General features: G+C 42.0%; 1 protein-coding gene across 2 annotated transcripts in view; it reads right to left on the bottom strand.

The window, feature by feature from the left end:
• tbx4 (T-box transcription factor 4) overlaps positions 1-26,311 on the bottom strand; it is a 149,100-nt gene that overhangs the window by 98,896 nt on the left and 23,893 nt on the right. For both annotated transcript variants that reach the window (XM_048557358.2, XM_048557357.2), the window contains exons 2-3: positions 19,931-20,089; positions 8,077-8,171 (exon numbers count right to left, since the gene is read on the bottom strand). In XM_048557358.2, coding sequence (XP_048413315.1) covers positions 8,077-8,171; positions 19,931-20,086 — 251 coding nt within the window. In that variant the 5' untranslated portion in view covers positions 20,087-20,089. The remainder of the gene's footprint in view (positions 1-8,076; positions 8,172-19,930; positions 20,090-26,311) is intronic.

The raw sequence follows: 26,311 nt of genomic DNA on the forward strand, positions 1-26,311 counted from the left end.
TCAATGTGTCAGTTTATTTCAGATGTCTCTCCAATCCTTCAGACTCTTGCTAAAGATGCAAAGCTGTAGATACATTGATTCTCAGGCTTTAATTCTTATGAGGCTACAGCAAGTGGTCCTGATTGAAAAGTTAATTAAAAAACTGTCTCTGGGTAAGACAGCCCTGGTCACACATTAGTGATGCCATTCTGTCTAGAATGTTCCTTTACTGCTTTAAGACAACATTGTACATACATAATGTATTCTAGTAACTTGTTTTGTTTTAAATTGCAAACATCTCACACAGTTTCCTTGGACTATGGTAGTATCTTCTCCCATGTTTAATCCACAGTCCAAAAAAACACAAAAGTTGTCCTTATATCACTCCAACTGTTGGAGATGTGAAACACCATTTCAAAAAAATGTGTTTCATCACAAAGTATATGACAGACAACTTGCATCATTCATCCCTAATACAGGTTTTATATAATCTTTTACAACCTTTCTATTAAATTCTTAGCTTATTTCATCATATTTATATTCTGGACAATTAGTCTGTTATTACATAATCTTTACTGGCAATGTCACGACTGTTTTCATTGAATGGTTAAATTAATAAGCACCATCTGAATAATCTCGCATTTTTGATTTTAATATTTCAGCAAAATGTATTTCTCAGAACCAGGGAATTCTATCATTCCCATGCTTGCTCCAAACAAAAATGGCATTAATGCAGGATAGTAATGCACAATATCTGTATCTAAATCTTCACTTGACGTGGAAAATATCAGCTTCATCTGGTTCCACAGTGAACTTTGAATCAATGTCTAAAATTATACTGTGTTAACCTGGCTCTGAGATTGATGGATTCGAGTCATTGAATTCCTTCTGTACTTCTAACTCAAATAAATACTCCATCATTTCTGCTTCAGGAAAGTTGTCCTCCAGTCATAAACTAGAAACATTTTCCCAAACGTCTCCTTTCCAGTCAACTTCCCTCCTTTCAACTGCAGTTTGTTTGGTTTGTCACAGTTGTTTTACTTACATCCACTTGCTCAGATCGGGAGAGAAATGTGTTTGCTTCAAGCAGGTGATCAGTGTTTGTGATAAACAACAATACTCCAGTGGAAAATCTATTGTTTTGAGGCTTCACATTAAACTCAAAATCTATTTTCAGATGTCCTAACTTCCTAACAGTTATTCCAAGCATGGAATATCCAACGCGTTTGAAGCAACAGTTTCTACATTTTCACAATTTTTTTTATTCACTCAAGAGCTGTAGTTGTCACTAGCTGTATGAGTATTTATTGCCCAGCCTGAATTTCCCTGGAGAAGGTGGTGGTGAGCTTTTTCCTTCATCCAAATCTATTAAATCGTTTTGCTTGTTGAAGTGAAAACACAGCAACAAACAGTGTGAGGAATTTGAATTTCAATTGCTTCGGATTAATGTTCCAAGCTCGATCATTCTGATTAAACAGTAATTTCCTCCTCTTCAAATTTGACATATTTCCTGTTTCCTCTTTCTTGAATGTAGGCCATATGCCTCTTTGCCACAGCCATCAGAGAATTTCTCCACTTCAGAGTCTACGCCAAATATTCAGCAAAACACTGATCATTTCTGGCTATAGTTTGACAGGTCTATGTCGGATTCAAGAAGATAATGTGTAAGAAGAAGCTCCAAAATGATATTGTATTCCTTTAACCGTACAAAGGCTGTTTGTATATCCTAAGTCTCCCTCTCACTGGGCAATGTCACTATTTCCAGGGCAATGTTTAAGTGTTAACTAGGTGTGGAGCTGCATGAACACAGCAGGTCAGGCAGCATCAGAGGAGCAAGAAAGCTGACGCTTTGGGTCTGGTCCCTTCTTCAGAAATCAGAACTTTTTCTGGCAATGTTGTGTATTTTTTGATCAGGGTTTTAGATTCAGACCTTTTATTTCTGCCTTCAAACAAAACAGAGACTTCTGTATCACAATGAGGGATTTCCTCTGAATTCACTAAAATCTCCTCGCATCAATCAAAATTTCCTTCCACAGTTCATGATGGAATTTTATTCCATTTACAATCTTCCTTGGACAAAGCTTTAATTGTCCTCAAGGGGCTATCTTCAGGAAATCAGGTTGTAATCTCCATAATTGCAATGACAGTCTGATTTCTTGTTTTCATTTTGAGTAATGGTTCTACACAATCTATGAGCACGTGACTAAATGGCTTTTCAAAAACTGGAATGTGGAATAAAGGTGCTGCTTCGATGAGAAATTGACACATGTGATACGCTTTAAAGCATTACATGACATCCTTATGAAGTCGTGGCCATGTTAAAAGCCTGCTTACCAAAAGCCTGCTTATGGACGATTGAGTTTTCCATATTCCAACGAGTCCTGCCGTAGAAAGTGTACGTGCTACTTGCAATATCCTTTTGCGAAATTTGGGCAGTACAACTCTCTGGCAAACAACTGTTCATTCCTCATCTGCAGGTTTGTGAGGATGTCTCTATTTCTAGTACAATACTGCTCCAGAACCCCTTCAGCTTCACCTTGAGCATTAGCTGTCTCTGCTAACTTATTTAAGCTTAGATCTGCTTTCTGAGCTTCAGTTAAAGAATACATGCCAAATACTTCTTTTGAATTATTCTCAGCTCACAGTTTCAGTACGCTAACACCTGGTTGAGGTATTTGGCCTCTGGTGATGAATTTTGTTTAGCCATCGCACTGGTCACGACCCACAATAGAAAAATGCCTCTGAGACAACAAGGTGTGGAGCTGAAAAAACACAGCAGGCCAAGTAGCATTAGAGGAGCAGGAATGTTTACGTTTCAGGCGAAGACCCTTCTTCAGAAATTTCTGAAGAAGGGTCTAGGCCTGAGACATCGGCTTTCCTGCTCCGCTGATGCTGCTTGGCCTGCTGTGTTCATCCAGCTCCACACCTTGTTGTCTCAGATTCTCCAGCATCTGCAGTTCCTACTATCTCTGAAAAATGCCTCTATTGTATTCCTGTTACTATTCTGTCTCTTTAACCTGCTTCGAACTTTCCATGATTTTGAGTGAAGTTAGAGCCTTTACTTCCACCAAATCATTACCTCGGAGGAAATCAACTCTGTCCACATGTAATTTCTTAACCACTCCTACTGCTAATACTCCAGGCAATTGCTTTTTATGCAATGGAACGGAAATGTACTCTTGACCTATCCCATGTATTAACACTTCGGCTTTCGATGCATTCTCTGGAGGGAAAACTAGATCCTTCTCCAGCAAAGCAGTCTGGGTAGCTCCCATGCCGTTTATGGGAAATGTTACAGTTATATTCTGGTACAGTTATGTGCTTAGCTACATCACATGAAGAAAAAGGAGTTGTCTTTCCTTTTGACAAAAAACCCTTCTTATTTCTCATCTATGTTATTCACCTCCCTTGCACTGACAGCATATTTAGTCGCAATCTCTTGTTGTTAAAGCTACAATTTGATCCATGGCATTATCATTTAGATTTCTCTTTTTGGACTCAGTCCTATGGACTCCAATAAGTCCTGGGGGCTTCCCTTATAATTTCCACCATTCTGAACAAAAGTATATAACTTTATTACAGTGGAAACACTGAGACCTTGGATTTTCGACTCCATCCTCGACACCTTCCTGTCTGATGTCAGGGGGAGATTTTGGGGCAATCCCAATTGTCCTTTTTACCCTGGCTACTCTCTTTCCTTTCACTCTCCCACTTTCTACCCTGATTGAATTTATAGGAGTGATGGAAAAAAGATTTGGTTTTATGAATCAGCGTATAATGGGCAGCCATAACAGGTGCCTGTCTAACAGTTACAACCCTTTGATCTGCAGCATGGGTTCTAATTACAAAGGTTAGTAAGATTTTAAATTGTTTTAAGAAAAAGACTTCTCTGAGGGCTTTATATGTGCTTTCAACTCCCAATGCTCATATTAGCTGTCAAAAGCACTTTGCTTAACCCTTTCAAATTTAATCTAGTTTTGGCCAGGTTGTTTCCTTAAATTTTGAAACTTTTGCCTGTAAGCTTCACTCCTATGTACTCAGAACAACCTGCTTCACACCATCATAATCCATTCAGCCCTCCACTGATAGTGAAGCGTAAATTTCCTGTGCTTTACTATCGAATTGCTCCATATGGGCAGTGTCCACTTTTCCTTCCGACACTTTGTCTGGCCCACTATTTTCTCAGATGACATAAAAATGCCAAATGCTGTGCTAATACTTCAACTCTGCCTTCTTCACCATGGCAGGCAATTCCATTTCTAGTTTATTTGTCAAATCAGACAACTCACCTCTTGTGATCATTCATAATTTCATCAGGGACATCTCTTCCGCTTCTCAGGAGGCTTGAGCAGTGTCTACTGTCATTTCTGTTTGAATACAAAATCTGATGTTCCTCCTTTAATCCTACATCATTCACATTAACCCCACACCCATTCTCATGTTGTCTTTGTTCAAAAACAGCAGCAAATGAGCTCCCAGCCTTTGTCACGGCTCACGAGGGTACAGAGTTGGAAATAAAGTCCCACTATTCCCAAATCAACACGTGTGAAAATCTGATTTAACCAACTTAATCCTAATCTACAATTCTAACTAATCATCTAATTCAGGTTAAAAGAATATGCACAGTTGTTTCGTTTGCAATAACAAGGAAGTAACTGCTTATTGGAATCATTTTTTTTAACCAGTGGCAAAAAGTAGACACATGAATCACTGCATAATTGAAATTTTACCCCTTGATTAAAATTCCCGTACACATACAAACAAACGCACAAAGAGATGAAGTGGAGTTTGCACATTCTCCCCATGCCTGCGTGGGTTTCCTCCAGCTGCTCCGGTTTCCTCCCACAGTCCAAAGATGTGCAGGCAAGGTGGATTGGCCATGCCAAATTGCCCGTAGTGTTCGGGGGTGTGTGGGTTATAGGGGGATGGGACTGGGTGGGATGCTTCGGGGCGGTGTGGACTTGTTGGGCTGAAGGGCCTGTTTCCACACTGTAGGGAATCTAATCTAATTTCTGGATAAAACTGAAATTGCTGAAAAATCTCAGCAGGGCTGGCAGCATCTACAGAGAGAACACGAAGAGATGAGACAGGTTTTATGGGTAGGGAAGGGAAGACAGGTCTGAGAAACACAGGTCCCTGGCAATAGTCTGGGCCACAGACATCAATGAGTTGTTTCCTTTCTTTTTTATAATCTTTCTGATACTTTGCTAATGACATAAGGTTGGAGATACCCTGATTCTCATTCATTGGTTGAGGATTACTGGTTCAGTGTCTCTGAAGGTGGACTTTCCTCTTTTCCTTTTAACAGGGAATTTTCAGAAAGAACAACTTACGTAGAATTTGAGGGAGAGTAACTAGCTACTAGAGATTTCTTTTACTTCTCCTTATGGAAGAGGGCAAAGAGTTAGATACTTTCTCTTGTAGGCTGCATATTTCTGAAGTATCACACACACCCAAGGCAGTATCCCTCTGCCCAGAAATCAATCCAGTGTTTCTAACTGTTATGAGACCCCTCGAGCCCAGAACAACTGATTCTGATTGAAAAGCCAATCAAGATTTTCCAGATCACACACTGTGGGGTCATTCTATCCAGAATGTTCACTCACCTTCTAAAACAGCACTGAAGGCATCACTGTGGATACAACTTACAACAAGCTCCAGTAACTTGTTTTTAAAGCTGCAAACATTTTTCTCACAGTTTCCATAGTTTAAAGGAGTATTTTCTCCCACGTTTAGTTTGCATTCCAAAAAAATAAAATTAGTGTTTGCAGTATCTGCTTATGAGGAACAGGAGAACAGCCTCGGGACAGCCATCTTTTATTTTTGAGGCAAGTGTCTGGGTTCCAACATTCCACAGAACTAATTGTTATTGCTTTGTTTGCTTACATCCAGCCCCTGTCTCGTACTAATAATATGTATAAATGCTTGCTATTTTTCACGGTATGGAATCTCAGAATGCTACGGCAGGCGCAGAAACCATTTGGATGATCATTCCCACAACAGCTCTTTGAAAGAATTATCCAGTTAGTCCCAATCCTGTTCTATTTTCCTATTGCCCGAAAAGAACTTCATTTTCAAGTATATATTCATTTCCCTTTTAAAGTTATTTTGAATCTCGTTGAGCTGCCCTTCAGGAAGGTTACTCCAGATCATACCAACTCAGTGTGTCAGACAATATTCAGATCGTAAGACCATAAGACCAGAAGACATAGGAGTGGAAGTAAGGCCATTTGGCCCATCAAGTCCACACCGCCATTTAAATCATGGCTGATGGGCATTTCAACTCCACTTCCCCGCACTCTCCCCGTAGCCCTTAATTCCTTATGAGATCAAGAATTTGTCGATCTCTGCCTTGAAGGCATTTAATGTCCTGGCCTCCACTGCACTCCATGGCAATGAATTCCACAAGCCCACCACTCTCTGGCTAAAGAAATGTCATCTCATTTCCGTTTTAAATTTACCCCCTCTAATTTTAAGGCTGTGCCCACAAATCCTAGTCTCCCCGCCTACAGAAACAACTTTCCAGCATCCACCCCATCTAAGCCATACATTATCTTGTAAGTTTCTATTAGATCTCCCCTCAACCTTCTAAACTCTAATGAGTACAATCCCAGGATCCTTAGCCATTCATCATACGTTAAACCTACCATTCCAGGGATCATCCGTGTGAATCTCCGCTGGACACGCTCCAGGGCTAGTATGTCCTTCCTGAGTGTGGGGCCCAAAATTGGACACAATATTCTAAATGGGGCCTAACTAGGGCTTTATAAAGTCTCAAAAGCACATCGCTGCTTTTATATTCCAACACTCTTGAGATAAACGACAACATTACATTCACTTTCTTATTCACAGACTTTACCTGCAAGTTAACTTTTAGAGAATCCTAGACCAACACTCCCAGATCCCTTTGTACTTCTGCTTTACGAATTTTCTCACCATTTACAAAATAGTCCATGCCTTTATTCTTTTTGCCAAAGTTCAAAACCTCGCATTTGCTCACGTTGAATTTCATCAGCCATTTCCTAGACCACTCTCCTAAACTGTCTAAATCTTTCTGCAGCTTCCCCACCTCCTCAGTACTACCTGCCTGTCCACCTATCTTCGTATCATTGGCAAACTTCGCCAGAATGCCCCCAGTCCCTTCATCCAGATCATTAATATATAAGGTGAACAGTTGTGGCCCCAACACAGAACCCTGCCGGACACCACTCATCACCGGTTGCCATTCTGAAAAAGAGCCTTTTACCCCAACTCTCTGCCTTCTGTCAGACAGCTAATCCTCAATCCAAGCCAGTAGCTTAGCTTGAACACCATGGGCCCTCACCTTGCTCAGCAGCCTCCTGTAAGGCACCGTATCAAAGGCCTTTTGGAAGTCTAGATAGATAACATCTACTGGGTTTCCCTGGTCTAACATACTTGTTACCTCTTCAAAGAATTCTAACAGGTTTGTCAGGCATGACCTCCCCTTAATAAATCCATGCTGACTTGTTCTAATCTGACCCAGGAATTTAGAAATCTCATCCTTAACAATGGATTCTAGAATTTTACCAACAACCGAAGTTAGGCTAATCGGCCTATAATTTTCCATCTTTTGCCTTGATCCTTTCTTAAACAAGGGAGTTACAACAGCAATTTTCCAATCATCTGGGACTTTCCCTGACTCCAGTCACTTTTGAAAGATCACAACCAAAGCCTCCGCTATTTCCTCAGCCACCTCCCTCAGAACTCTAGGATGTAGCCCATCCGGGCCAGGAGATTTATCAATTTTTAGACCTTTTAGCATTTCTAGCACTTTCTTCTTTGTATTGCCTACCATACTCAACTCTGCCCCCTGACTCTCCCTAATTGTTGGCATACTACTAATGTCTTCCACTGTGAAGACTGACGCAAAGTACTTATTAAATTCTTCTGCTATTTTCTTAAATTTACTTTCGTCATATCACCTCTGTTTCTTTTAGCCAATTAACTTACGCAGCCAATTTTTGCCAAAACCAATTACGTTATGGTCAATTTTCCAAATAAAATAGCCAAATAATATTAATGCTTATAGAATGTCACAGGTTGTCTCTCAATTACACTCCCTCACAGCAAACTTACCTGCCAGCCTTTGTGATGATCATTTCCGTCCCAGCTTCATGAAATTTCTTCCAAAGTTCCTTCTCGTGGAGATAAACCTTGATATTCTCTATGCTCTGGAATTGAATGTATCTCTTTAGTACAATAAATGCTTTGGTAATAAATGGTATTATTTCATTCTTCCAATGGTAATTGTAAACAGGCTAATTATATAGAATATTCTATAGTTCTTAAATATAATATTAAAACTTCAGTTACAAGATATTTTACTCTTGGGAAATGACAGAGAAAAACAAATTAATTTCTAATTTAGTTACCCAAATATTGACTGGGATACTTGCGGTGTATAGAGTCACAAGGGGCAATTGTTCTTGGGTTGTATGCAGGAAAGCTTCCAACCGCAACATGTTTCCAGTCCAACATAAAGGTTGCATTGTTGGACATGGGTTTCGGAAATGAGACGGACAGAATGGATCAAGTGTCAGATGGGGAACATTTAGGAGACTGTGATCGTGATATAGTAATGTTGAGGACAACAGTGGGGAATGACACGCAGCAATCAAGAGTGAGAGGAATCAATTGGTGGAGAGCAAATTTCAATAGGACAAGAACAGAGTTGGGTAGGATTGGCTGGGACAGGTGGTTGGCAGGAAAAACAGTAACTGAACAATGGGCTCCCCTCAAAGATGAGATGGTTTGGGTAAATCCAAAGTATTTGCCCTCAAACGGGAGAGGTAAAACAAACAGCTGGTTGACAAAGGAGGTAGAAATTAGGATAAAGAAGAAAAAGATATGCTTATGACAAGTGTCCAAGAGAATACAAAATTGACGACGACGAGGAATAACAAAGGTTCAGAGGGAAGATTAAAAAAAATAAGAAAAACAGAGAGAAATTGGGAGAAAAGACTGTCAGCCAACATTTAGAGAGTCTCAGACTCTCCTACATCCATTTAAATAGTAAAAGAGTGATAAACAGAGGAGTAGAGCTGAACAGGGACCAAAAAGGGGATTCAGACATGAAGGCAGGGGGCATGGCTGAAGTGCTAAATGAATACTTTGCTTCTATATTTACCAAAGAGAGGAGTTATTTCCATGCTATACGCGTCTATGACTCTGTGAATATTACCCAGGCCATGGTGACAGAGGAGGGAACTCCGGTCAATAGAAGAGTTCACAATTGAAAAGGAATAAATGTTGGATAGGCTATGGGTATTTAAATTTGGGATGTCACTGGAGCACAGGAGGTACCTGTGATCTTGAAGGAAGTGAGAGTGGAAATTGCAGAGGCACTGGCGACAATCTTTCAATCTCCACTGGATTTGGGGAGGTGCCAGAAGACGGGAAAATTGCAAATGTTCAGGCCTTGGTCAAGAAAGCTTTTAAGGATAAGCCCAGCAATTACAGACCAGTCAGTTAGTGGTAGGGAAGATTCTAGACACAATCTTTTGGGGTAGAAATAGTAGCTTCATGGAAAAAGTTGGGCAAATTAGGAAAAGCCACCGTGGATTTCTAAAGGGTAAGTCATGTTTAACTAATCTACTGGAGTTTTTTTGAAGCGGTCATAGAAAAGCTCGACGAGGGTAATGCTGTTGATATGATGTACATGGATATTCAGAAAGCATTTGATACAGTGTCACACAACAGAGCTATGAGGAAAGTTATAGATCATGGAATAAAAGGGTCAGTACCAATAAGGATGCAAAATTGACTGAGTAATGGGAAATAGTCAGTAATGGTCAATGGATATTTAGGGCCTGAGGAAGCTTTGTAATGGAACTCCCCAGGGGTTGGTATTGGGACACTTGTTCTCCCTGATATATATCAATGACCTGGATCTTGGTGTGCAGGAAACAATTTCAAAGTTTGCTGATAACACAAAACTTGCAGGAATTATCATCTGTGAGGACAATGTGGAACTCCAAAATGATATTGACAAGTGGCTGGAGTGGGCAAATTGGTGACAGATGAATTTCAATGGAGATAAGTGTGAGGCGATGCATTTTGATAGAAAGAATATTGAAAGGCAATATAAAATTCAGATGCACAATTCTACAGGGAGGTGCAGGAGCTAATGTACCTTTGTGTGTATCTGGACAGATCACTGAAAGTGATGGGACAGATACCGAGAGAAATTATTAAAGCATACAGTATATTTGCCTTTATTAAAAGGATCACAGAGTATAAGAACAAGGAGGTAATGTTCACTTATAAAAGACATTTGTTAGACTTCAACTGGAGTATTGTGTACAGTTATGAACACTACGTTATAGGAAAGATGTGAATACATTGGAGAGAGTGCAGAAGTGACTTGCAAGAATGATTCCATGAATGAAAAACTTCAGTTATGAGGATAGATTGAAGAACTTGTGACTATTCTCCTTGGAGAGAAGACGGCCGAGAGAAGATTTTCAAAATCATGAGTGAGCTGGATTGAATAGAGAGAGGGAAACTGTTTCTACTTGTAAATGATACAAGAACAAGAAGGCACAGATTTAAGGTGATCTGCGAAAGAAGTAAGGAGAAGTGAGAAAAATCATTTTCACTCAGTGAGAAGACAGTGTCTGGAATCCACTGCCTGGAAGTGTGATGGAAGCAAGATTAATTGAGGTATTGAATAGGGCAAATGGTGACTATTTGGATAAAAAATGAAGTGCAGTGTATCGGGGAAAAGCAAGAGACTGGCATAAGGTAATGATGACCGTTTAACAAGCAATGCAGGCAAAATGGGCTGAATGACCTCTTCCTGTGCTGCAACAATCCTGTGATTCTGTCGTTAATAATTGACAAACATTGAATTCTCTGAGAGGCTTATATCAACTCAATGAAAGGAAAAACTTATTTACAAACAGATTTCCTAAATAGAGTGATTGACAAGTTGAATAAAATGGAAATGAGGCTGAGATTTAATCATAAGGTGGAACAATGACAGTAGATGGAGTTACCTTCAGTTAGAATTGGATCGAGGATCTTAATGGCTTCCTCCATTCCTTTTAGGGTTCAGGCAAGAGTGTGGAGTTAAGGAGGAAGTTCATCAATGAATTTTACATGTACCTTGTATTAACATAATTAGCTAAATTACATTGATATTTTGGAAAGATATTTTGGTTGCCCATGGAAACCATTAGCCTTCATATTGCACCAAATTTCTAAATGTATATAAATTATTTGGAATTCTAACTCTTTGTCAGCTTTTCATTGGTCTGCAACAAGGAAGGATCAAATGATGCAGTGGGATTGGCAAACTTGCAAACACCTCGATGGAATGAAAGTCAAAAGTCGTAAGTTACTGTGAAACTAACTTTAGAATATTCTGAACCAAGTTGTTAAATGTTTTCTGGCCATAGTTCATGACAAACAAATATTCATTTGATGGCCTCACCAAGAGAGACCCGTTATACTGTGAAATGATGATAGCCAATACCAAAGAATTGAGTATTTCATTCCCCAGAATTGATTTATAAATCTTAACTGAGAAAGCACACCACAAGGGAAAGACTTCTTAATTGGAATCTTTTCCATCAGTATCAAGTGATGTCCAAACGGACGCAATTGCTCTCCATGTTTGAAGATGTTTACAGACTACCCTTGTGCACAGTACCTTCACAACTTTCATGCACTGTATTTGAAACATTTGCCTGTGGCCTTCTGATATTTTATTATTGAATGCAACAAAATGCTACATTGGTAAACTACATACATCTGGGTTTTTCATCAATATAGCCAATACACGCCCAGCCATGACCAGTTCAGTTGGGCCTTTGAGGTATGGTGACCAAGAACCAAGCTAGGTCAGTAAATACAGTGATGATGAGTGATTGGAACTTGGTGTGAGTTACCATGTAGGCTGCAGAATTTTAGATGCGTTCAGGTTGGGTGAGGTGCAAGGTAAAAACCTAACCAGGAAAACTTTGAAACAGCCATGCCTAAAGCAAAATTCTGTCCAAGCTGTCTTTGCCCCAAGCCTCTTCTGCATATTACCATGGAGAGGTTATGTTAAAGCAATAAATCCATCAATAGTACCCAATTTTAATCATTAACATAAAACATAGAACAATACAGCACAGAACAGGCCCTTTGGCCCTCGATGTTGCGCTGACCTGTGAACTAATCTAAGCCCCCTCCCCCTACAATATCCCATCATTATCCATATGCTTATCCAAGGACTGTTTAAATGCCCCTAATGTGGCTGAGTTAACTACATTGACAGTCAGGGCGTTCCACGCCCTTACCCCTCTCTGAGTAAAGAACCTGCCTCTGACATCTGTCTTAAATCTATCACCCCTCAATTTGTAGCTATACCCCCTTGTACAAGCTGAAGTCATCATCCTCGGAAAAAGACTCTCACTGTCCACCCAAATCTAATTAACTATCACTCACGATTCTCCAACTTAACTGCCTGATTTTGTGCTATGCGTGATCCAGATACTTCTGTACCTTGAACAGTGACAAAACCAAAACTACCTCATTGCATCCACTTCAGTTGTTTTGCATGTTAACCCCTGGGTTCATACCCTTTCCTGGTATTCTGTTCAAATTCAGTTGAAAAGTGCCATATTTGACTTTGTTTTTGGCCACACCATACTCAAAACATCTGTTCATCTCAAATGACAAAAAGATCCTCATTCATGTGCTTTCCATCACCACTTCATTAATTTCATCTTCTTGCCTTCCCAAGTCCTGGCTCCACATCTAACCCAAAAGTCCCACTCCCTGTGCCCCATCTCAAACTAACTCCTGCGCCTCTCGCACTCTTTTTCTATAAGGTTTCATTTATTCTGATTCTTCAACACATCAATGAAATAACTCCACAGAGGCTGATATCCCATCACTAAGTCACTTTTCATTTAAACATGCAAAGTGCTTGACACTGGTCTGGCTCCCTCAGAGGCAGCTCTCAGCGTAAACAGAACCTCTGACACTTTACTGATGGTCCACCAGCAGGAAAAACACCCACATGACCAAAATAAAAACAGTAGCAAGCAGAGCCCCCTGGGGGCGATGCCTATGTGAACGAAAAGGTGAAGGGGAGGGTTGAGGATCAAATTAAAACAGGTTTGGAGAAGAACTTCTGTTTATATTTGTCAGCCAGGGCACCCTGATTGGATCAGATTAACAGCCTCAAAGAATTCATATACTATGAGGTCCAGAGATAACAAAGTGTAGAGCTGGGTGAACACAGCAGGCCAAGCAGCATATTCTATGAGATCCATCTGGCTGACCTTGTTGCAATTACTACATCCTCTCCCTCTAAGTCCAGAGATGTAGACCTGTTCCTTTCTTTGTAGTCTGTCCTGGAGCATTTCTGTGCTAGTTCCTCCAAATCAGCCTGGGGTACAGGCAGCATGTACCTGACTGTAGCCTACCTCCTGCGCCCTGAGTGTCTGTGAAGAAATTCATTCTCTTTTTCAGGCAGTAAAAGCATCACGGCCATGGCACCTGCCATGCCCATCTCAGACTCTGGGGCTTCTTCAACGCCAGATGGAGAGGACAAGCCATGAGTTCCAACAGCCTCTCCAGCTGTTTTGTTCTGAGGAGCTGAGTATACTTTGCTTCTGCTCTGTTTGTGAGTTTGCAGCTTTCATGTGGTCCATGTGCTTGCTCAAGGCTGCCTCACCCACCTAAACTTTGTATGTCACGCGACCTGACCTTGCATCGACTATGCCTCTAATTCATCAGGCCATTTGTGTGGTTTGGACACCAAACTTTGTCCCCTGAAGTAAACTGTCTCTCCCACTTAGAGGAGTCTCGTGTCCAGCATTGGCATTCCTGATACTATTTCACCCTTCACACCCCCGGGCCCAGGAAGAGTGTAGAGTCATTTTCCCATCAGCAACTCTGCTGGATCTATCTCTACAATTGTATGAGGGGTAGTCTGATAATCACTAGGAACCGGGACAGTTTGGTAGAGAGTCAAACTGTAAATTGTTTCTTTAAGCCTGCCTTCAAAGTTTGGACTGCTCTTTCTGCTAGACTATTGAACGATGGATGATATGGAGCTTTCCTTAAATGCTGGTTGCCATACAACTTGAGGAAATATTCGACTTTCCTGCTGACAAACGATGGCCCATCATCTGTGACCAACACTTTCAGAAGCCTGTGCATTGCAAATATGCTCAGAGCTTTTCTATCGTCATCGTTGTGTTTGCCATATGAACTCTGCACATCCAACCAGTTTGAGTGTGCATCCACAATGACTAAGAATGTTGAGCCCATGAAAGGGCTGGCATTGTTAACATGTAACTGAGTCCAGGATTTGACCAGCCATTTCTATGAATGGGGGGGAGCTGCTGGCAGTAACCTTTGTTCTTATCAGCACCCTGGGCACTGCCCCAACAATGTGGCTATGTATGCATCCAATCCTTGGGACCAGACATAACTTCTCACTATCATCCTCCTTTTGGACACCCCTGGATGACCCTGGTGGAGTTCAGCCAGTACCTGGAAATGACCTTTGCTCAGGACAATCACTTTCGCTCCCCAGAATAAAGTGCGTCATGTATGGTGACCTGGTCTTGTCAGGTTTCAATTCTGGTTGTTTCCCCATCACCAGCAGCTGGTTTAGGTTTGCCAGGACCGGATCATTTTGCATCCATCGTCTAATATTGTCAGAGGAGACTGGAAGGGTGTCTGGGAAGTTTAAAACCAGAATGGACTTTTCCAGTGGCAGTCCCACCAGTTGTGGGAGACAGTGGGAAAGAGCTCAAGGCATCCACATTTATTATTTAGCCTCCCAGACGGTGTTCCAACTTGGAATTGTATGCACTCAGGATGACAGCCCACCTCTGAATTTGGCCTGAAGCAATGGGCATCATGGCCTTGTCCTCTTTGAGTAGCCATAGCAGGGCTTTGTGGTCTGTTAATATTACAAATTTACATCCATAAATGTATTGGTGGAACTTTCCTCTCACCAAAGATGACTGCCAAACCTTCCTTCTCTGTACCAAAGTCCAGGAAGCACAAGCTATTGGGCATTCATTTCCATTGGGCTATCCGTGAGCCAACACCAGCCTGATACCATACAGGGAGGCATCGCATATCAGCACCAGATCTCACTTGGGATCATAGTGTGCCAACACCTTACACAATAATTGTGGCTTCTTCACTTTCCAGGAGGCTATGTCTTGGTTACAAGACCATTTCTAAGGTTGCCCCTTTTTCAATCACAGATGTAAGGATGCCGGGATGGGGACCAGGTTACATATGAACTTTGTCATAATTCACCAATCAAGGAAAGACCTAAGATCTGGTACAGACAGAGGAGCTGAGGCACAATTTATTGCCCTCACATTATCTTTCAATGGGTGTAACCAGGTCTTGTTGATTCTGTAGCTCAAGTAGGTCACTTGCTGTGCCTGAAACACACATATCTTCCTTTTAAGGCATACACCCACTTAGAGAAACGTCCAAGTATTCCGAGTGCTCGTTATTGTTGTCCCAGTTATTAGCACGTCAACCAGATAAATGGCGACCTGGCATAGTCCTTGTAAAATATTTTCCATTGCCTTCTGAAAAATGGTACAGGCTGACAATACCCCAAATGGAAGTCTTGTACACTAGTACAACCCGTTATGAGTATTAATTGTAGCATACTTCTGGGAATCCTCATCTAACCACAATTGCAGGTACAATTGGCTCATGTCCAGCTTCATGAAGGGCAGCACCACACCCCCTTCCCGCCAGCTTTGCGTATAAATTCTCCACTCAAGGGTTTGGGTATTTAGCCAAATGCAAGAAGTGGTTTACCTTTTATTTAAAATCCTTGCAAAGGTGAACCAACCCATTAGGCTTCACAATTGGTACAACTGGTGCTGCCCATTCCACCCAATGGACTGGTTTGAGAATTCCTTCACTTTCCAGCCTTCTGATTTCTGCCTCTACTTTTGCCCATAAGGCAAATGGCACTGAGCGGGTCTTGCAGAATCATGGAATTGTTTCCAGGTCAACGTGCAAGGTGGCCTTGGCTCCTTTGATAGTCCCTAGACCTTCCTGAAAAATGTGCAGTAGTTAATTAGGACTTCACTCAGGCAGCCACTTTCTAATTGAAAAGTACTGAGTCAATCAAGGTGAATCTTTCTCAACCGATTTCACCCCATCAGGCTTGGGCCCGAGCCTATTACTACAAGCAGTGGAGCAGAGCCACCTGCTTCTCATACAAGACCAGAACCAAAGTTCTACTCTTAATATGTAAAAGTTCCCCAGAATGGGTTCTCAGACCAGCCAAAGCCTTATGGAAACTCAAGGGTTGAAGTCCAGAGCAAATTTTATTAAAGACTGGTTCTGCAATCACTGATATAGTTATGTTGGTATTGAGCTCCATTAGAACCAGGCTATTGTTCAACCAAATGTTTATTTTGATTGGTTCTGATTTGAATGTTGCTAAGGCAGAAATAGGTGGACTTTCCACAGTGCGCACTCTCCTCAATCCTAGCCTATGAGTCCTTTCACTCAGTTCAGGCCTAGTTTGACTCTTTTGCTGTATATAGTCCTCGTACCGGTAGAAACTACAATGGCTTGCCAGCCCGGACCCTGAAGAAAATGTTAGCCATTTGGCTGAGGCTGGGCTTCCTTTTGGAGTTTTTCTGTGGGCTGACCTAGAGTCTCTCTATCCAAGATGTGTCCTGAGTGACACTATGCAATTGCCTTTACTGAACTGGTGTTCCCCAAACTCAGTCGGCCTGGCCAGGGTGCCCACTTCCACCGGTCCGGTTTCCTCCCACTGTCCCTTTTCCTTTCTTTTTCTCATCATCTCCTCTCTCCCATCTGTAGTAATTCTTACATCCCCCCCCGCTGCTATTTTAACAACCTACTCAAGAAGTTGGGAAGGTGTCAGACTGAAACCAGGAACTGTGTCGCTGGAGCTAAACGTGCGAGCTGTGCTCTGCAGCGATGGCAGATTAACTATAGGCCAGAGCAATGGTAGCGGATCAAGAGGGGGGTGAGAGTGCGGTCGGTGAGGGGGCAGTGGGCGGTGAGAGTGGGGCTGGTGAGGGGGCAGTGGGCGGTGAGAGTGGGGCTGGTGATGGGCAGTGGGTGGTGAGAGCCGGTCTGGTTGGGGGGACATGGGCGATGACAGCGGGGTCGGTGAGGAGGCAGCAGTTGGCAGTAAGAGCTGGGCCAGTGAGGGGGCAATGGGCAGTGAGAGTGGGGCAGTGAGGGGGCAGTGGGCGGTGAGAGTGGGCCCAGTGAGGGGGTAGTGGGTGGTGAGAGCGGGGCTGGTTGGGGAGACAGTGGGTGGGGAGACCGGGGACAGTGGGGGTGACAGTGGGCAGTGAGAGCACGGCCAGTGAGGGGGCAGTGGGTGATGAATGTGGGGCCACTGAGGGGGTAATGGGCAGTGAGAGCAGGGCCAGTGAGGGGGCAGTGGGTGATGAGTGTCGGGCCACTGAGGGGGTAATGGTCGGTGAGAGCGGGGCCGGTGAGGGGGCAGTGGGTGGTGAGAGTGGGCGGTGAGAGTGGGGCCGGTGAGGGGGCAGTGAGTGATGAGAGTGGGCCAAGTGAGGGGGCAGTGGGTGGTGAGAATGGGGCTGGTGGGGGGGCAGTGGGTGATGAGAGTGGGCCCAGTGAGGGGGTAGTGGGTGGTGAGAACGGGGCTGGTGGGGGGGCAGTGGGTGATGAGAGCGGGCCCAGTGAGGGGGCAGTGGGTGGTGAGAACGGGGCTGGTGGGGGGGACAGTGGGTGAGGAGACCAGGGCCAGTGGGGATGACAGTGGGCGGTGAGACCGGGACCGGTGAGGGGGCAGTGGCCGGTGAGAGTGGGGCCAGTGAGGGGGCAGTGGGTGATGAGAGTGGGCGGTGAGACTGGGGCCGGTGAGGGGGCAGTGGGTGATGAGAGTGGGGCCGGTGAGGGGACAGTGGTCGGTGAGACTGGGACCGGTGAGGGGGCAGTGGCCGGTGAGAGTGGGGCCAGTGAGGGGGCAGTGGGTGATGAGAGTGGGCGGTGAGACTGGGGCCGGTGAGGGGGCAGTGGGTGATGAGAGTGGGGCCGGTGAGGGGACAGTGGTCGGTGAGACTGGGACCGGTGAGGGGACAGTGGCCGGTGAGAGTGGGGCCAGTGAGAGTGTGGTGATAAGGGTAGTGAGAAGGGGCCTTTCATCGGGCCGCAGCAGCAGCGGTAGCTTCCTGGGTGTCCTAGCGTTTGGAGCGGTGCCTGCACGATTGTGGAGATGGGATTTGAGAATCTGAGATGTGGACTTTTCTTTTTTTCTTGTTTACCTTTTGGCCTCTGATTAAAATCTTTCATTTCTGGTTTTTGTAGCCAAGCGGGCGTCAGCAGTTTACAGTGTACTTCTGTGTTCCTATACTTAGTACATGTGACAAATAAATAAATCTAAAATTAATCTTCTCCAGAAAAATATGGCACAATTGTACATTCACAATATGTAATTAACCATTAATCAGATTTAATGGGTACAAATTTGAAGGCAGTGAAACTGCGATTTTGCAATAATATGCCTTGTAAGTGCATAGATTATTTCCTAGTCTCCATCTGGAGTCATTTCCTCTTTCCATTTCTACATCTTTCTATGTTCATCCCTGGACTGAAAAAGGATTCTCTCCTTATTCACTTACAATTGCACATCTGAGCTTTGACCCTCCATTGTTCAGTATGATAGTTCTGTAGCTATTGGTCCACTCAACCATAATGTCACCTCCACCTTTGGTATCTTAATCTTCCAAAAAAACATTATTTTCTCTTTCTTGTCTTTGTGATTTAGTTTGGTACTCAGGCCCCCAGGAGGTAGATTTTAATGAGAAATGGGAGGCACTTGCTTCCATCTATTCATTTCTGAAGCTTACTGGATCACATAAACTATTGTTTATTGGATCTGTCCTTCTTTGCCAAAAATTCCCATTATCCCCAATTCTCTTAACTGCAAACAATGCAAACAAGCTTCTCTTTTGTAATGCAGACTATCTTCTAAAATCTCTCTCCCCTGTCTCCTGTACTCTCATTCCAACAGCAAATGTAAGTGGTCTGCAAAATTCTTCATCCATGAGATTGAGACCAACTATTCAGCTGCCTCTGGTACTTTCCTGGTTTCCCTTTGTCCGAACTTCTCCCAAAGTTCCTGCCTGAACCTATAGCTTGCTCTGTTTTCTCTTCATTCTCTCCTTAAGCTTATCATGCTATAGAAGACCCATCTCCTCCTCTCTTAAGCCTATTCCCACTAGACAGCTAAACATCCAACTTGCAACCCTTGTCAAGATGTTCATTGATGTTAACAGTTCTCTTTCCCTAATTCAATTCCTCAATTCTACTTCCAAAGCTGCAGTCTTCATCCTTCCCCTTAAAACATGTTACATTCTTCTGCCCTTGCAAACATGTGATAGGCCAGAGTTAGAACCATACTGGGCATAACAGGTACTTAAGAACAGAAGAGATTGTAGACAGTGTGAGGTGTTAGGCTTGGAGGACTTTGTAGATGTGGCTAGGGATTTTGAACTCTGTAGCTAAAGTGTAGTAGGGAGCCTACGAAGATCTTAGAGGATAGCATTTAGATGGCCAGATGAATTCATGTATATGGACAGTGGAAGTTGGAAGGCTGTCAAGAAAGGCATTAGAAAAGCCAAGCCTGGAGTTGACAAAGGTAAAAAAAATTTTCAGAACAGATGAGAATGAAGTAGGAGTGAATTCAGCTGAAATTCTAAAGATGAAAGAGAAAGGTCTTAAGGATGGATTCAATATGAGTTTGAAACACAACTCAAGGTTTGTCTAAGGTACACTGTCGGATTATGATGAGCACACAACTTTGGAGGGAGGAGAAATGAGGGGCAGGTTCTTCACAGGGGAGTTGGGGGTTTGTGATTTTGATACTTTCATCTACAGACTGTCTTTTGTGTTATTCCATGGGAAAGTGCAGGCAGTGACTGCTTACCTGGTCCGGGTCCTGTCCCTGGGGGCTACCTGGAGACATGCTGCTTGCCCCTGGAGCTCCATGACCTGGAGACTGCACATTGTGTTCCTGATGTCCATCTACCTGAGCTGCTAGAAAGCTCTCATCGCTCTCAGCCACACTCTTTTCTTGCAGCATTTCCTAAAGAATCAACACAGTAGCAAATATATTCACTCAAGGACATTGTGTAAATGAATACTGACTCGTCTATTCAAGAAGATACTCCACAGGTCATACACAAATTTTAAAAATGGATCTTACCAGTAACATAAGACCATAAGATGTGAAAACCAAAGTAGAGCATTCAGTCCATCAAGTCTGCCCCACAATTCAATGACATATATTTTGCATTATGCATAGGATTTTAAAAATGAATGTAGAAACAAATGTCTCCTATAAACCTTTTTTTGTAACTTACCAACTAACTTAATACAGACCTGGTGCATATTAAAAATCTCACTCACTCAGTCTCTCTCTTTTTTAAGTGAGTTATTTCCAGTTTTTCTCACTTTGGAGGGAAAAATAACAGCTTTGCTTATTTCAGTGGTTTTTGTACTAATTATAAACTCATTTTGGTGCACTTCATGGTGTTCCTAATTTCTAATATATAAACACATCTCTGGTCAGCCCAGTGGGTTTCCAACCATGTTTTGCCTTTGTATGCTGGCACTAGTGTCAACCTGGTAAGTAAGAAAGTTGCAGGGGAATTCAATATTAAGTGGAAAGGGTAAGCACACCCACTTTAAATCACAATAGATCACAGTTTTGTAACATAAGCTGTGCTCTTTGACAAATTACCCAAATACTGTGGACCGATTACTGTTTCTTCTCTCAAGACTGAAATATTTTCCCATTAATTTTTTAGTTGTAAAGTTCTATACAGATCTGATTCCACCACTATTTCAGGCAGTGCATTCTAGATCACACTCACTTGCTGCATATAATTGTTCTCTTCATCTCTCCACCGCTTCTAAGGAAATTACCTTAAATGTGCATATTCTGATAACAAGTCCTTCTTCCATTCGAGTTCCTCTCTATCTACTCTGTCAGTATCCGTCAAGCTTTTGAACATTTCCATTCAGGTTTCTCTGCTCGACAGAAAACAACTCCAGCTCCTCTAGTCTCCACAGGGGTAACCTATGCCAGTAGCAATACAATGCTCAGCCAACAGAATCAAGCAAATTTTTGTATTAAGTGGAACTGCAGCTGGATTATGCAAATATACAGCACATGTACATTAACATTTTACAGTCCCAAATTTCCTGTTAAAAATAGGAAAAATAGCTGTCCCAAACAGCTGTTAAAATATTTTCAACGTACCTCCTTAAAATCGCACCTGAATTATTGGGAATCTTGTCTTGAACTTACAAAATCCCATTTTACCACCAGTTTGGCATTGATACAATGTGACCCCTCTTATACTAAACCAAGGACAAGCAGAATGTTATGATTTCGTACACCTAGGAACCCTTCTCCTCTACTTGTAAATTCCTAATGCAGTGGGGGAAGGCCATTGTCTATAGCCCTCCTGCCAGAGCCCACCAAAGTCTGGGACCCATGTACAATCTCTTGAGGTGTATGCTTGAGAGAATGTTTGAAATGATAGGTAAATATGTGTTATAAGCATAACATTACATGGTACATAGTTAGGCATCTTTTGCACAATGTTGCAAAATATTAATTTGTGTTGCATTTTATGTGAATTTTAGTTTCTATGTGATGTACCTTTATAACAAATATTATAAATCAGGTATATTTTTTAGAAAAAAGTTCCGATGCTTGGAAATTCTGCCTTCCTTCTCTGATTCCTCAGCTGATTGTACAATATTAAACCCTCCATTGGCCAAAGGGTGCCTGAGTGTGAGCTGCCCTGACACACTAACCTACACGGAGGCCAGTGGGATTCACGACCGTGGGCAGTCCCACTCGCTACTGGTAAAATATCAGTCTACATCCTCTATCAAACCCATTCATAACCTTGAGGCCATCTAATAAGTCTTGGTCTTCTCCATCTAGGGAAAAAGATCCTCAACTATGAAATCTTTCTATAGAGCTATAACCACTTTTGTTTCTCTAAAGATTCTAATATGTCTGTGTGCAACCTCTCTGGTGTTTTTTATCATCATAATATGGAGTCCAGAATTGTTTACACTACTCTACAATGTGGTTGAGCCAAGTTTTGACACAAGTTTAACACAATTTTTAATTCCATCTACCTAAGAATTAAGCCTGATCCTGTTTTCTTTTTGTGGCCCTATCGACCTGAACAGCAACTTTCAACTGGTGAAGAGCGATGCTCCAATGGGCTTCAGTGCTGCTGGGCTCAAAAGAGGAAAATGGCCCATAACAGTACTCATGGCCACTATCTGGCAGTGAAAGGTTTCCTTTCTAGAAGCATACGCTTGTAGAAGTCAGGTGTGAATGCAAGTCTTTCTTTTGCCTTCATCATTAAAAGTGCATACTTCTTTCCCTGCATTGGCAGGCAGTATGTCCTGAAACTGTCCCAGAACTTGAAGTAATTAACCTGTCTTTATAACTGCAGCTTTGAATTGAGATTTATGATTGGCTCCATTTTATATTACTATAGAGAATTTGGAAAGAAAACTGACTTGAGCAGAACTGTTGGCGATTCTTCAACCGTTTATGAAAACTTTAATCAGCATTCACTGCCGCACTGAGTTTGTGATATACAATAACTGCACTGATTTTGCCTAGTTGGACTTATAAAACTTTAAAGTTCACTCTGAACTATTCCCCTTAATAATTCCTTTAATTGATATTAGAATTCAATCTGTGCCTGGAACAAGGTCCATTCATGGACTCTTCCAAAAAGATTTTCATTTAAACAGCTTACTCCATGAACTCAGATAGCCAATGAACTATTTTTGAGGTGTAGTTGTTGGTAGAATGTAAGAAGTGGAGCATTTGCTGAAAGCAAACTCCCACAAACAACAACAAGATGATAACTAGATATCCTACTTTAGTGATGTTGAATGAGAGCTAAATATTGACCAGGACATGGGGATAACTCCAGTGGTCTTCTTTAGCGTGGTACCATGAGATCTTTTATATCCACTTACAGTACCATAAAGTTCATCATGGTGCAAACAGACTCACAGTGTGTAGCCTGGGGGCTACCATGCCTCCGGCAAGGCAAGATGTTGAGAAAGAGGGACCTTCATGGTAACCTCAGCTGGATGTGGGAATTGAACCCAAACTATTCTGCATTGCAAGGACAGAGGAGGGTCTGTGAAGGAAACCCTCTACTAGTACTGCACTGAACGTCAGTCTCATTCAGGCTCAACTATCGAGAGTAGAATGTGAACCCACCATCTCTCACTTAGAGATACAACCATGACACCCTGAGACATGGTGCTCACCATCTATTAACACACTTAGATTAAATCTACACTCTCACTTCATTTAAAAAGGGAATTTCATGCTGAAATGGAGAGCAAGATGGGCACCATGGGACCTTATCTCCAAACCACATTCCCTTCATGAGTTTGGGTGAGATTGCTGAATTGATCCACAGTCGATGTTTGAACCTGATTGTATACCTTTTAATTAAAACCCATAGCCCCATGTAAAGTACCTGAAATTAAGCTGCAGTTCAGAAATGGCATCCAAATAGCTGCACAGACCTGAGGAAGGAAATGTTTTACTCCTTCTCTTATGGATAGTTCTCTTCTGGGTCTGGATCCCAACATCCAAATGAAAAGCTGCCCCTGGGGCTGCACATGGTGGTGATAGGCTTGTCTGCCATGATTTTACTACATGTGGCTTGCTGTTGTAGGCAGTAGCCCCCCAGTCATTGGGAGTTTGGGCACTGCTGAGGAGTGTTGGAAAACCTGGAAACATTTATGCTGTTGCTGGGCCTTGAATTCCATGAAGTAATGCCTTTGGGGCAGAAAGATTTTCTGCATCTGATCCAAGGAGTTTCCTGTGATTTTACTATCTCCGGATTTCTCATTTTTCCTGTTGTTTCTCCTGGTCTGACCTGAGCTGAATTGATCCACAGTCGATGTTTGAACCTGATTGTATACCTTTTAATTAAAACCCATAGCCCCATGTAAAGTACCTGAAATTAAGCTGCAGTTCAGAAATGGCATCCAAATAGCTGCACAGACCTGAGGAAGGAAATGTTTTACTCCTTCTCTTATGGATAGTTCTCTTCTGGGTCTGGATCCCAACATCCAAATGAAAAGCTGCCCCTGGGGCTGCACATGGTGGTGATAGGCTTGTCTGCCATGATTTTACTACATGTGGCTTGCTGTTGTAGGCAGTAGCCCCCCAGTCATTGGGAGTTTGGGCACTGCTGAGGAGTGTTGGAAAACCTGGAAACATTTATGCTGTTGCTGGGCCTTGAATTCCATGAAGTAATGCCTTTGGGGCAGAAAGATTTTCTGCATCTGATCCAAGGAGTTTCCTGTGATTTTACTATCTCCGGATTTCTCATTTTTCCTGTTGTTTCTCCTGGTCTGACCTGAGCTAAACAATCTTCTTCATTCGAGTGGTTTTATGAACTCACTGGCCTCGAGCCCTGACTACTAGTCCTTTGTAAACTTGGAGAGTGGGGGTTGGCTTGCTAGAGGAACATATTGGGCCTGGTACTGTCGCTGCCATTTACTGAATAGCCACCAGGAACAGAAGTCCGGGGGTGTTTTACCTTCTGTCAAAATTCGAGGCTGTTGTGGCTAATTGTTGCTCCTTTACCCTGGCTGGCATCCACCAACATCATAAATACCTCACAAGTATCTTTATCTTTTTAAGTCCAACCCCTATTAATGTTCATTGACCTGCTACAAGCTAGTGCTAGGTGTGTGCTGTGACTTAGTGACTGTACTCATGGGAGAATATAATTTTGGCAAGGTGAGTTTAAGCTGTGGCCTTGGCTACTGTTTAAGGTGGATATGAAACAGCCCACAAAACTAAAACAGAAATTGTTGGAGAAACTCAGCAGGTCTGGCAGCAACTATTGAGAGAAACCAGAGTTAACATCTTGAGCCCAGTGACCGATCAACAGAACTGCTGAGTTTATCCAGCAATTGCTGTTTTTGTTTCAGATTTTCAACATCCACAGTTCCTTGAGTTATTTTATCCCATAAAACTATTTGACAAAGAGCAGAGGAGTTTGCCTGTAATTCTTCCACTGTGTATTCTTGAATCAACATTAATAAAACAGATTGATAATTTCACTTCATCTCTGCTTTTGGGACCTTGTTGCATACAAGTTCAAATTTATACTTTTAGAATTATTTCATTGGCTGTGAGTGTGCTTGGAGACACACCCAAGATGTGGAAGGCACTATACAAGACCAAAAGAATTCCTTCTTTATAGAGGCAATTTCTGCTGGTTAACAATTGAAAAATTGGACTTGTACAAACAGGTGCAAAGTAACAAGAGATATTACTGTTACTGTGATTTTTTCTGTTATCTTAATGGTAGAAGAAAATTACTGGGAAAATATTGCTGTGTAAAGGTTTATTAAAAGGTCATCTCTCTAAGAAACACAAACAGAGTTTCTTTGGAAGTCAGGAGTGGGAGGGTAGAGGTGGTGATCTGGCGGAACCGTAGAAAAAAACTAGGTCGTGAACATTCATTCACATTGGCTGTTGCCTTTGTGAATGAAATGCAAGATTTTGAAATAAAGGCTCAAGCTTGAAAATAGCAAAATCTGATTCCATGATACCAGAGAAAGTTCAGATGTGCTGCACTAAAAATGTCATTGTAATGGCAAACTAATTTAACAGTACCATTTTGTAAAGTAACATGAGTTTTACATGTAGATTTATCATTAAACATCAATGTTTGCTTGAAGAAAATATATAAACGAATCAATTATAGGATTGACTAATGGTGGAATGTAGTCGTCTAATTTATTGATGGATTAAACGTGGTAGAATCCCAAAGCATTTCAAAACCCTTAATTTTGAAACAGGGCATTCCAGACTAGGACAATCAGTTTCAATGATCTTGTTGTTTCATCCTTCCACGATTACTGATTTTGATTTTTCAGTTGTTTTCATAGGTACGCAAGAACTTCTTGAATATATTCCTTTCTATCATTCATTTTTTTCTATAATTCACCTTTTTTTTATACATTCTCATGTGCATTTTCTTCATAGTTTTCAATTCTGGTACCAAGTGCATTTTCACTTCCCACAGTGGTTGTAGCCATTGAATTTCACAATGCAGTAGTAGAAAGAACTTGATTTCATGGTTTTGAATCACAGGAAAGAAGTTAAACAAAAACATGAAAATATAGAATCTCCTTGTAACAAGCATATAGTATTGTTATTGAGGATTATACCAAATATTTTGTTGGTTTGTGGCAGTTATATGAGTCTAACTGATTTTGT

The sequence above is a fragment of the Stegostoma tigrinum genome, chromosome 27 (assembly GCF_030684315.1).
Source record: "Stegostoma tigrinum isolate sSteTig4 chromosome 27, sSteTig4.hap1, whole genome shotgun sequence".
Lineage (NCBI taxonomy): Eukaryota > Metazoa > Chordata > Chondrichthyes > Orectolobiformes > Stegostomatidae > Stegostoma > Stegostoma tigrinum.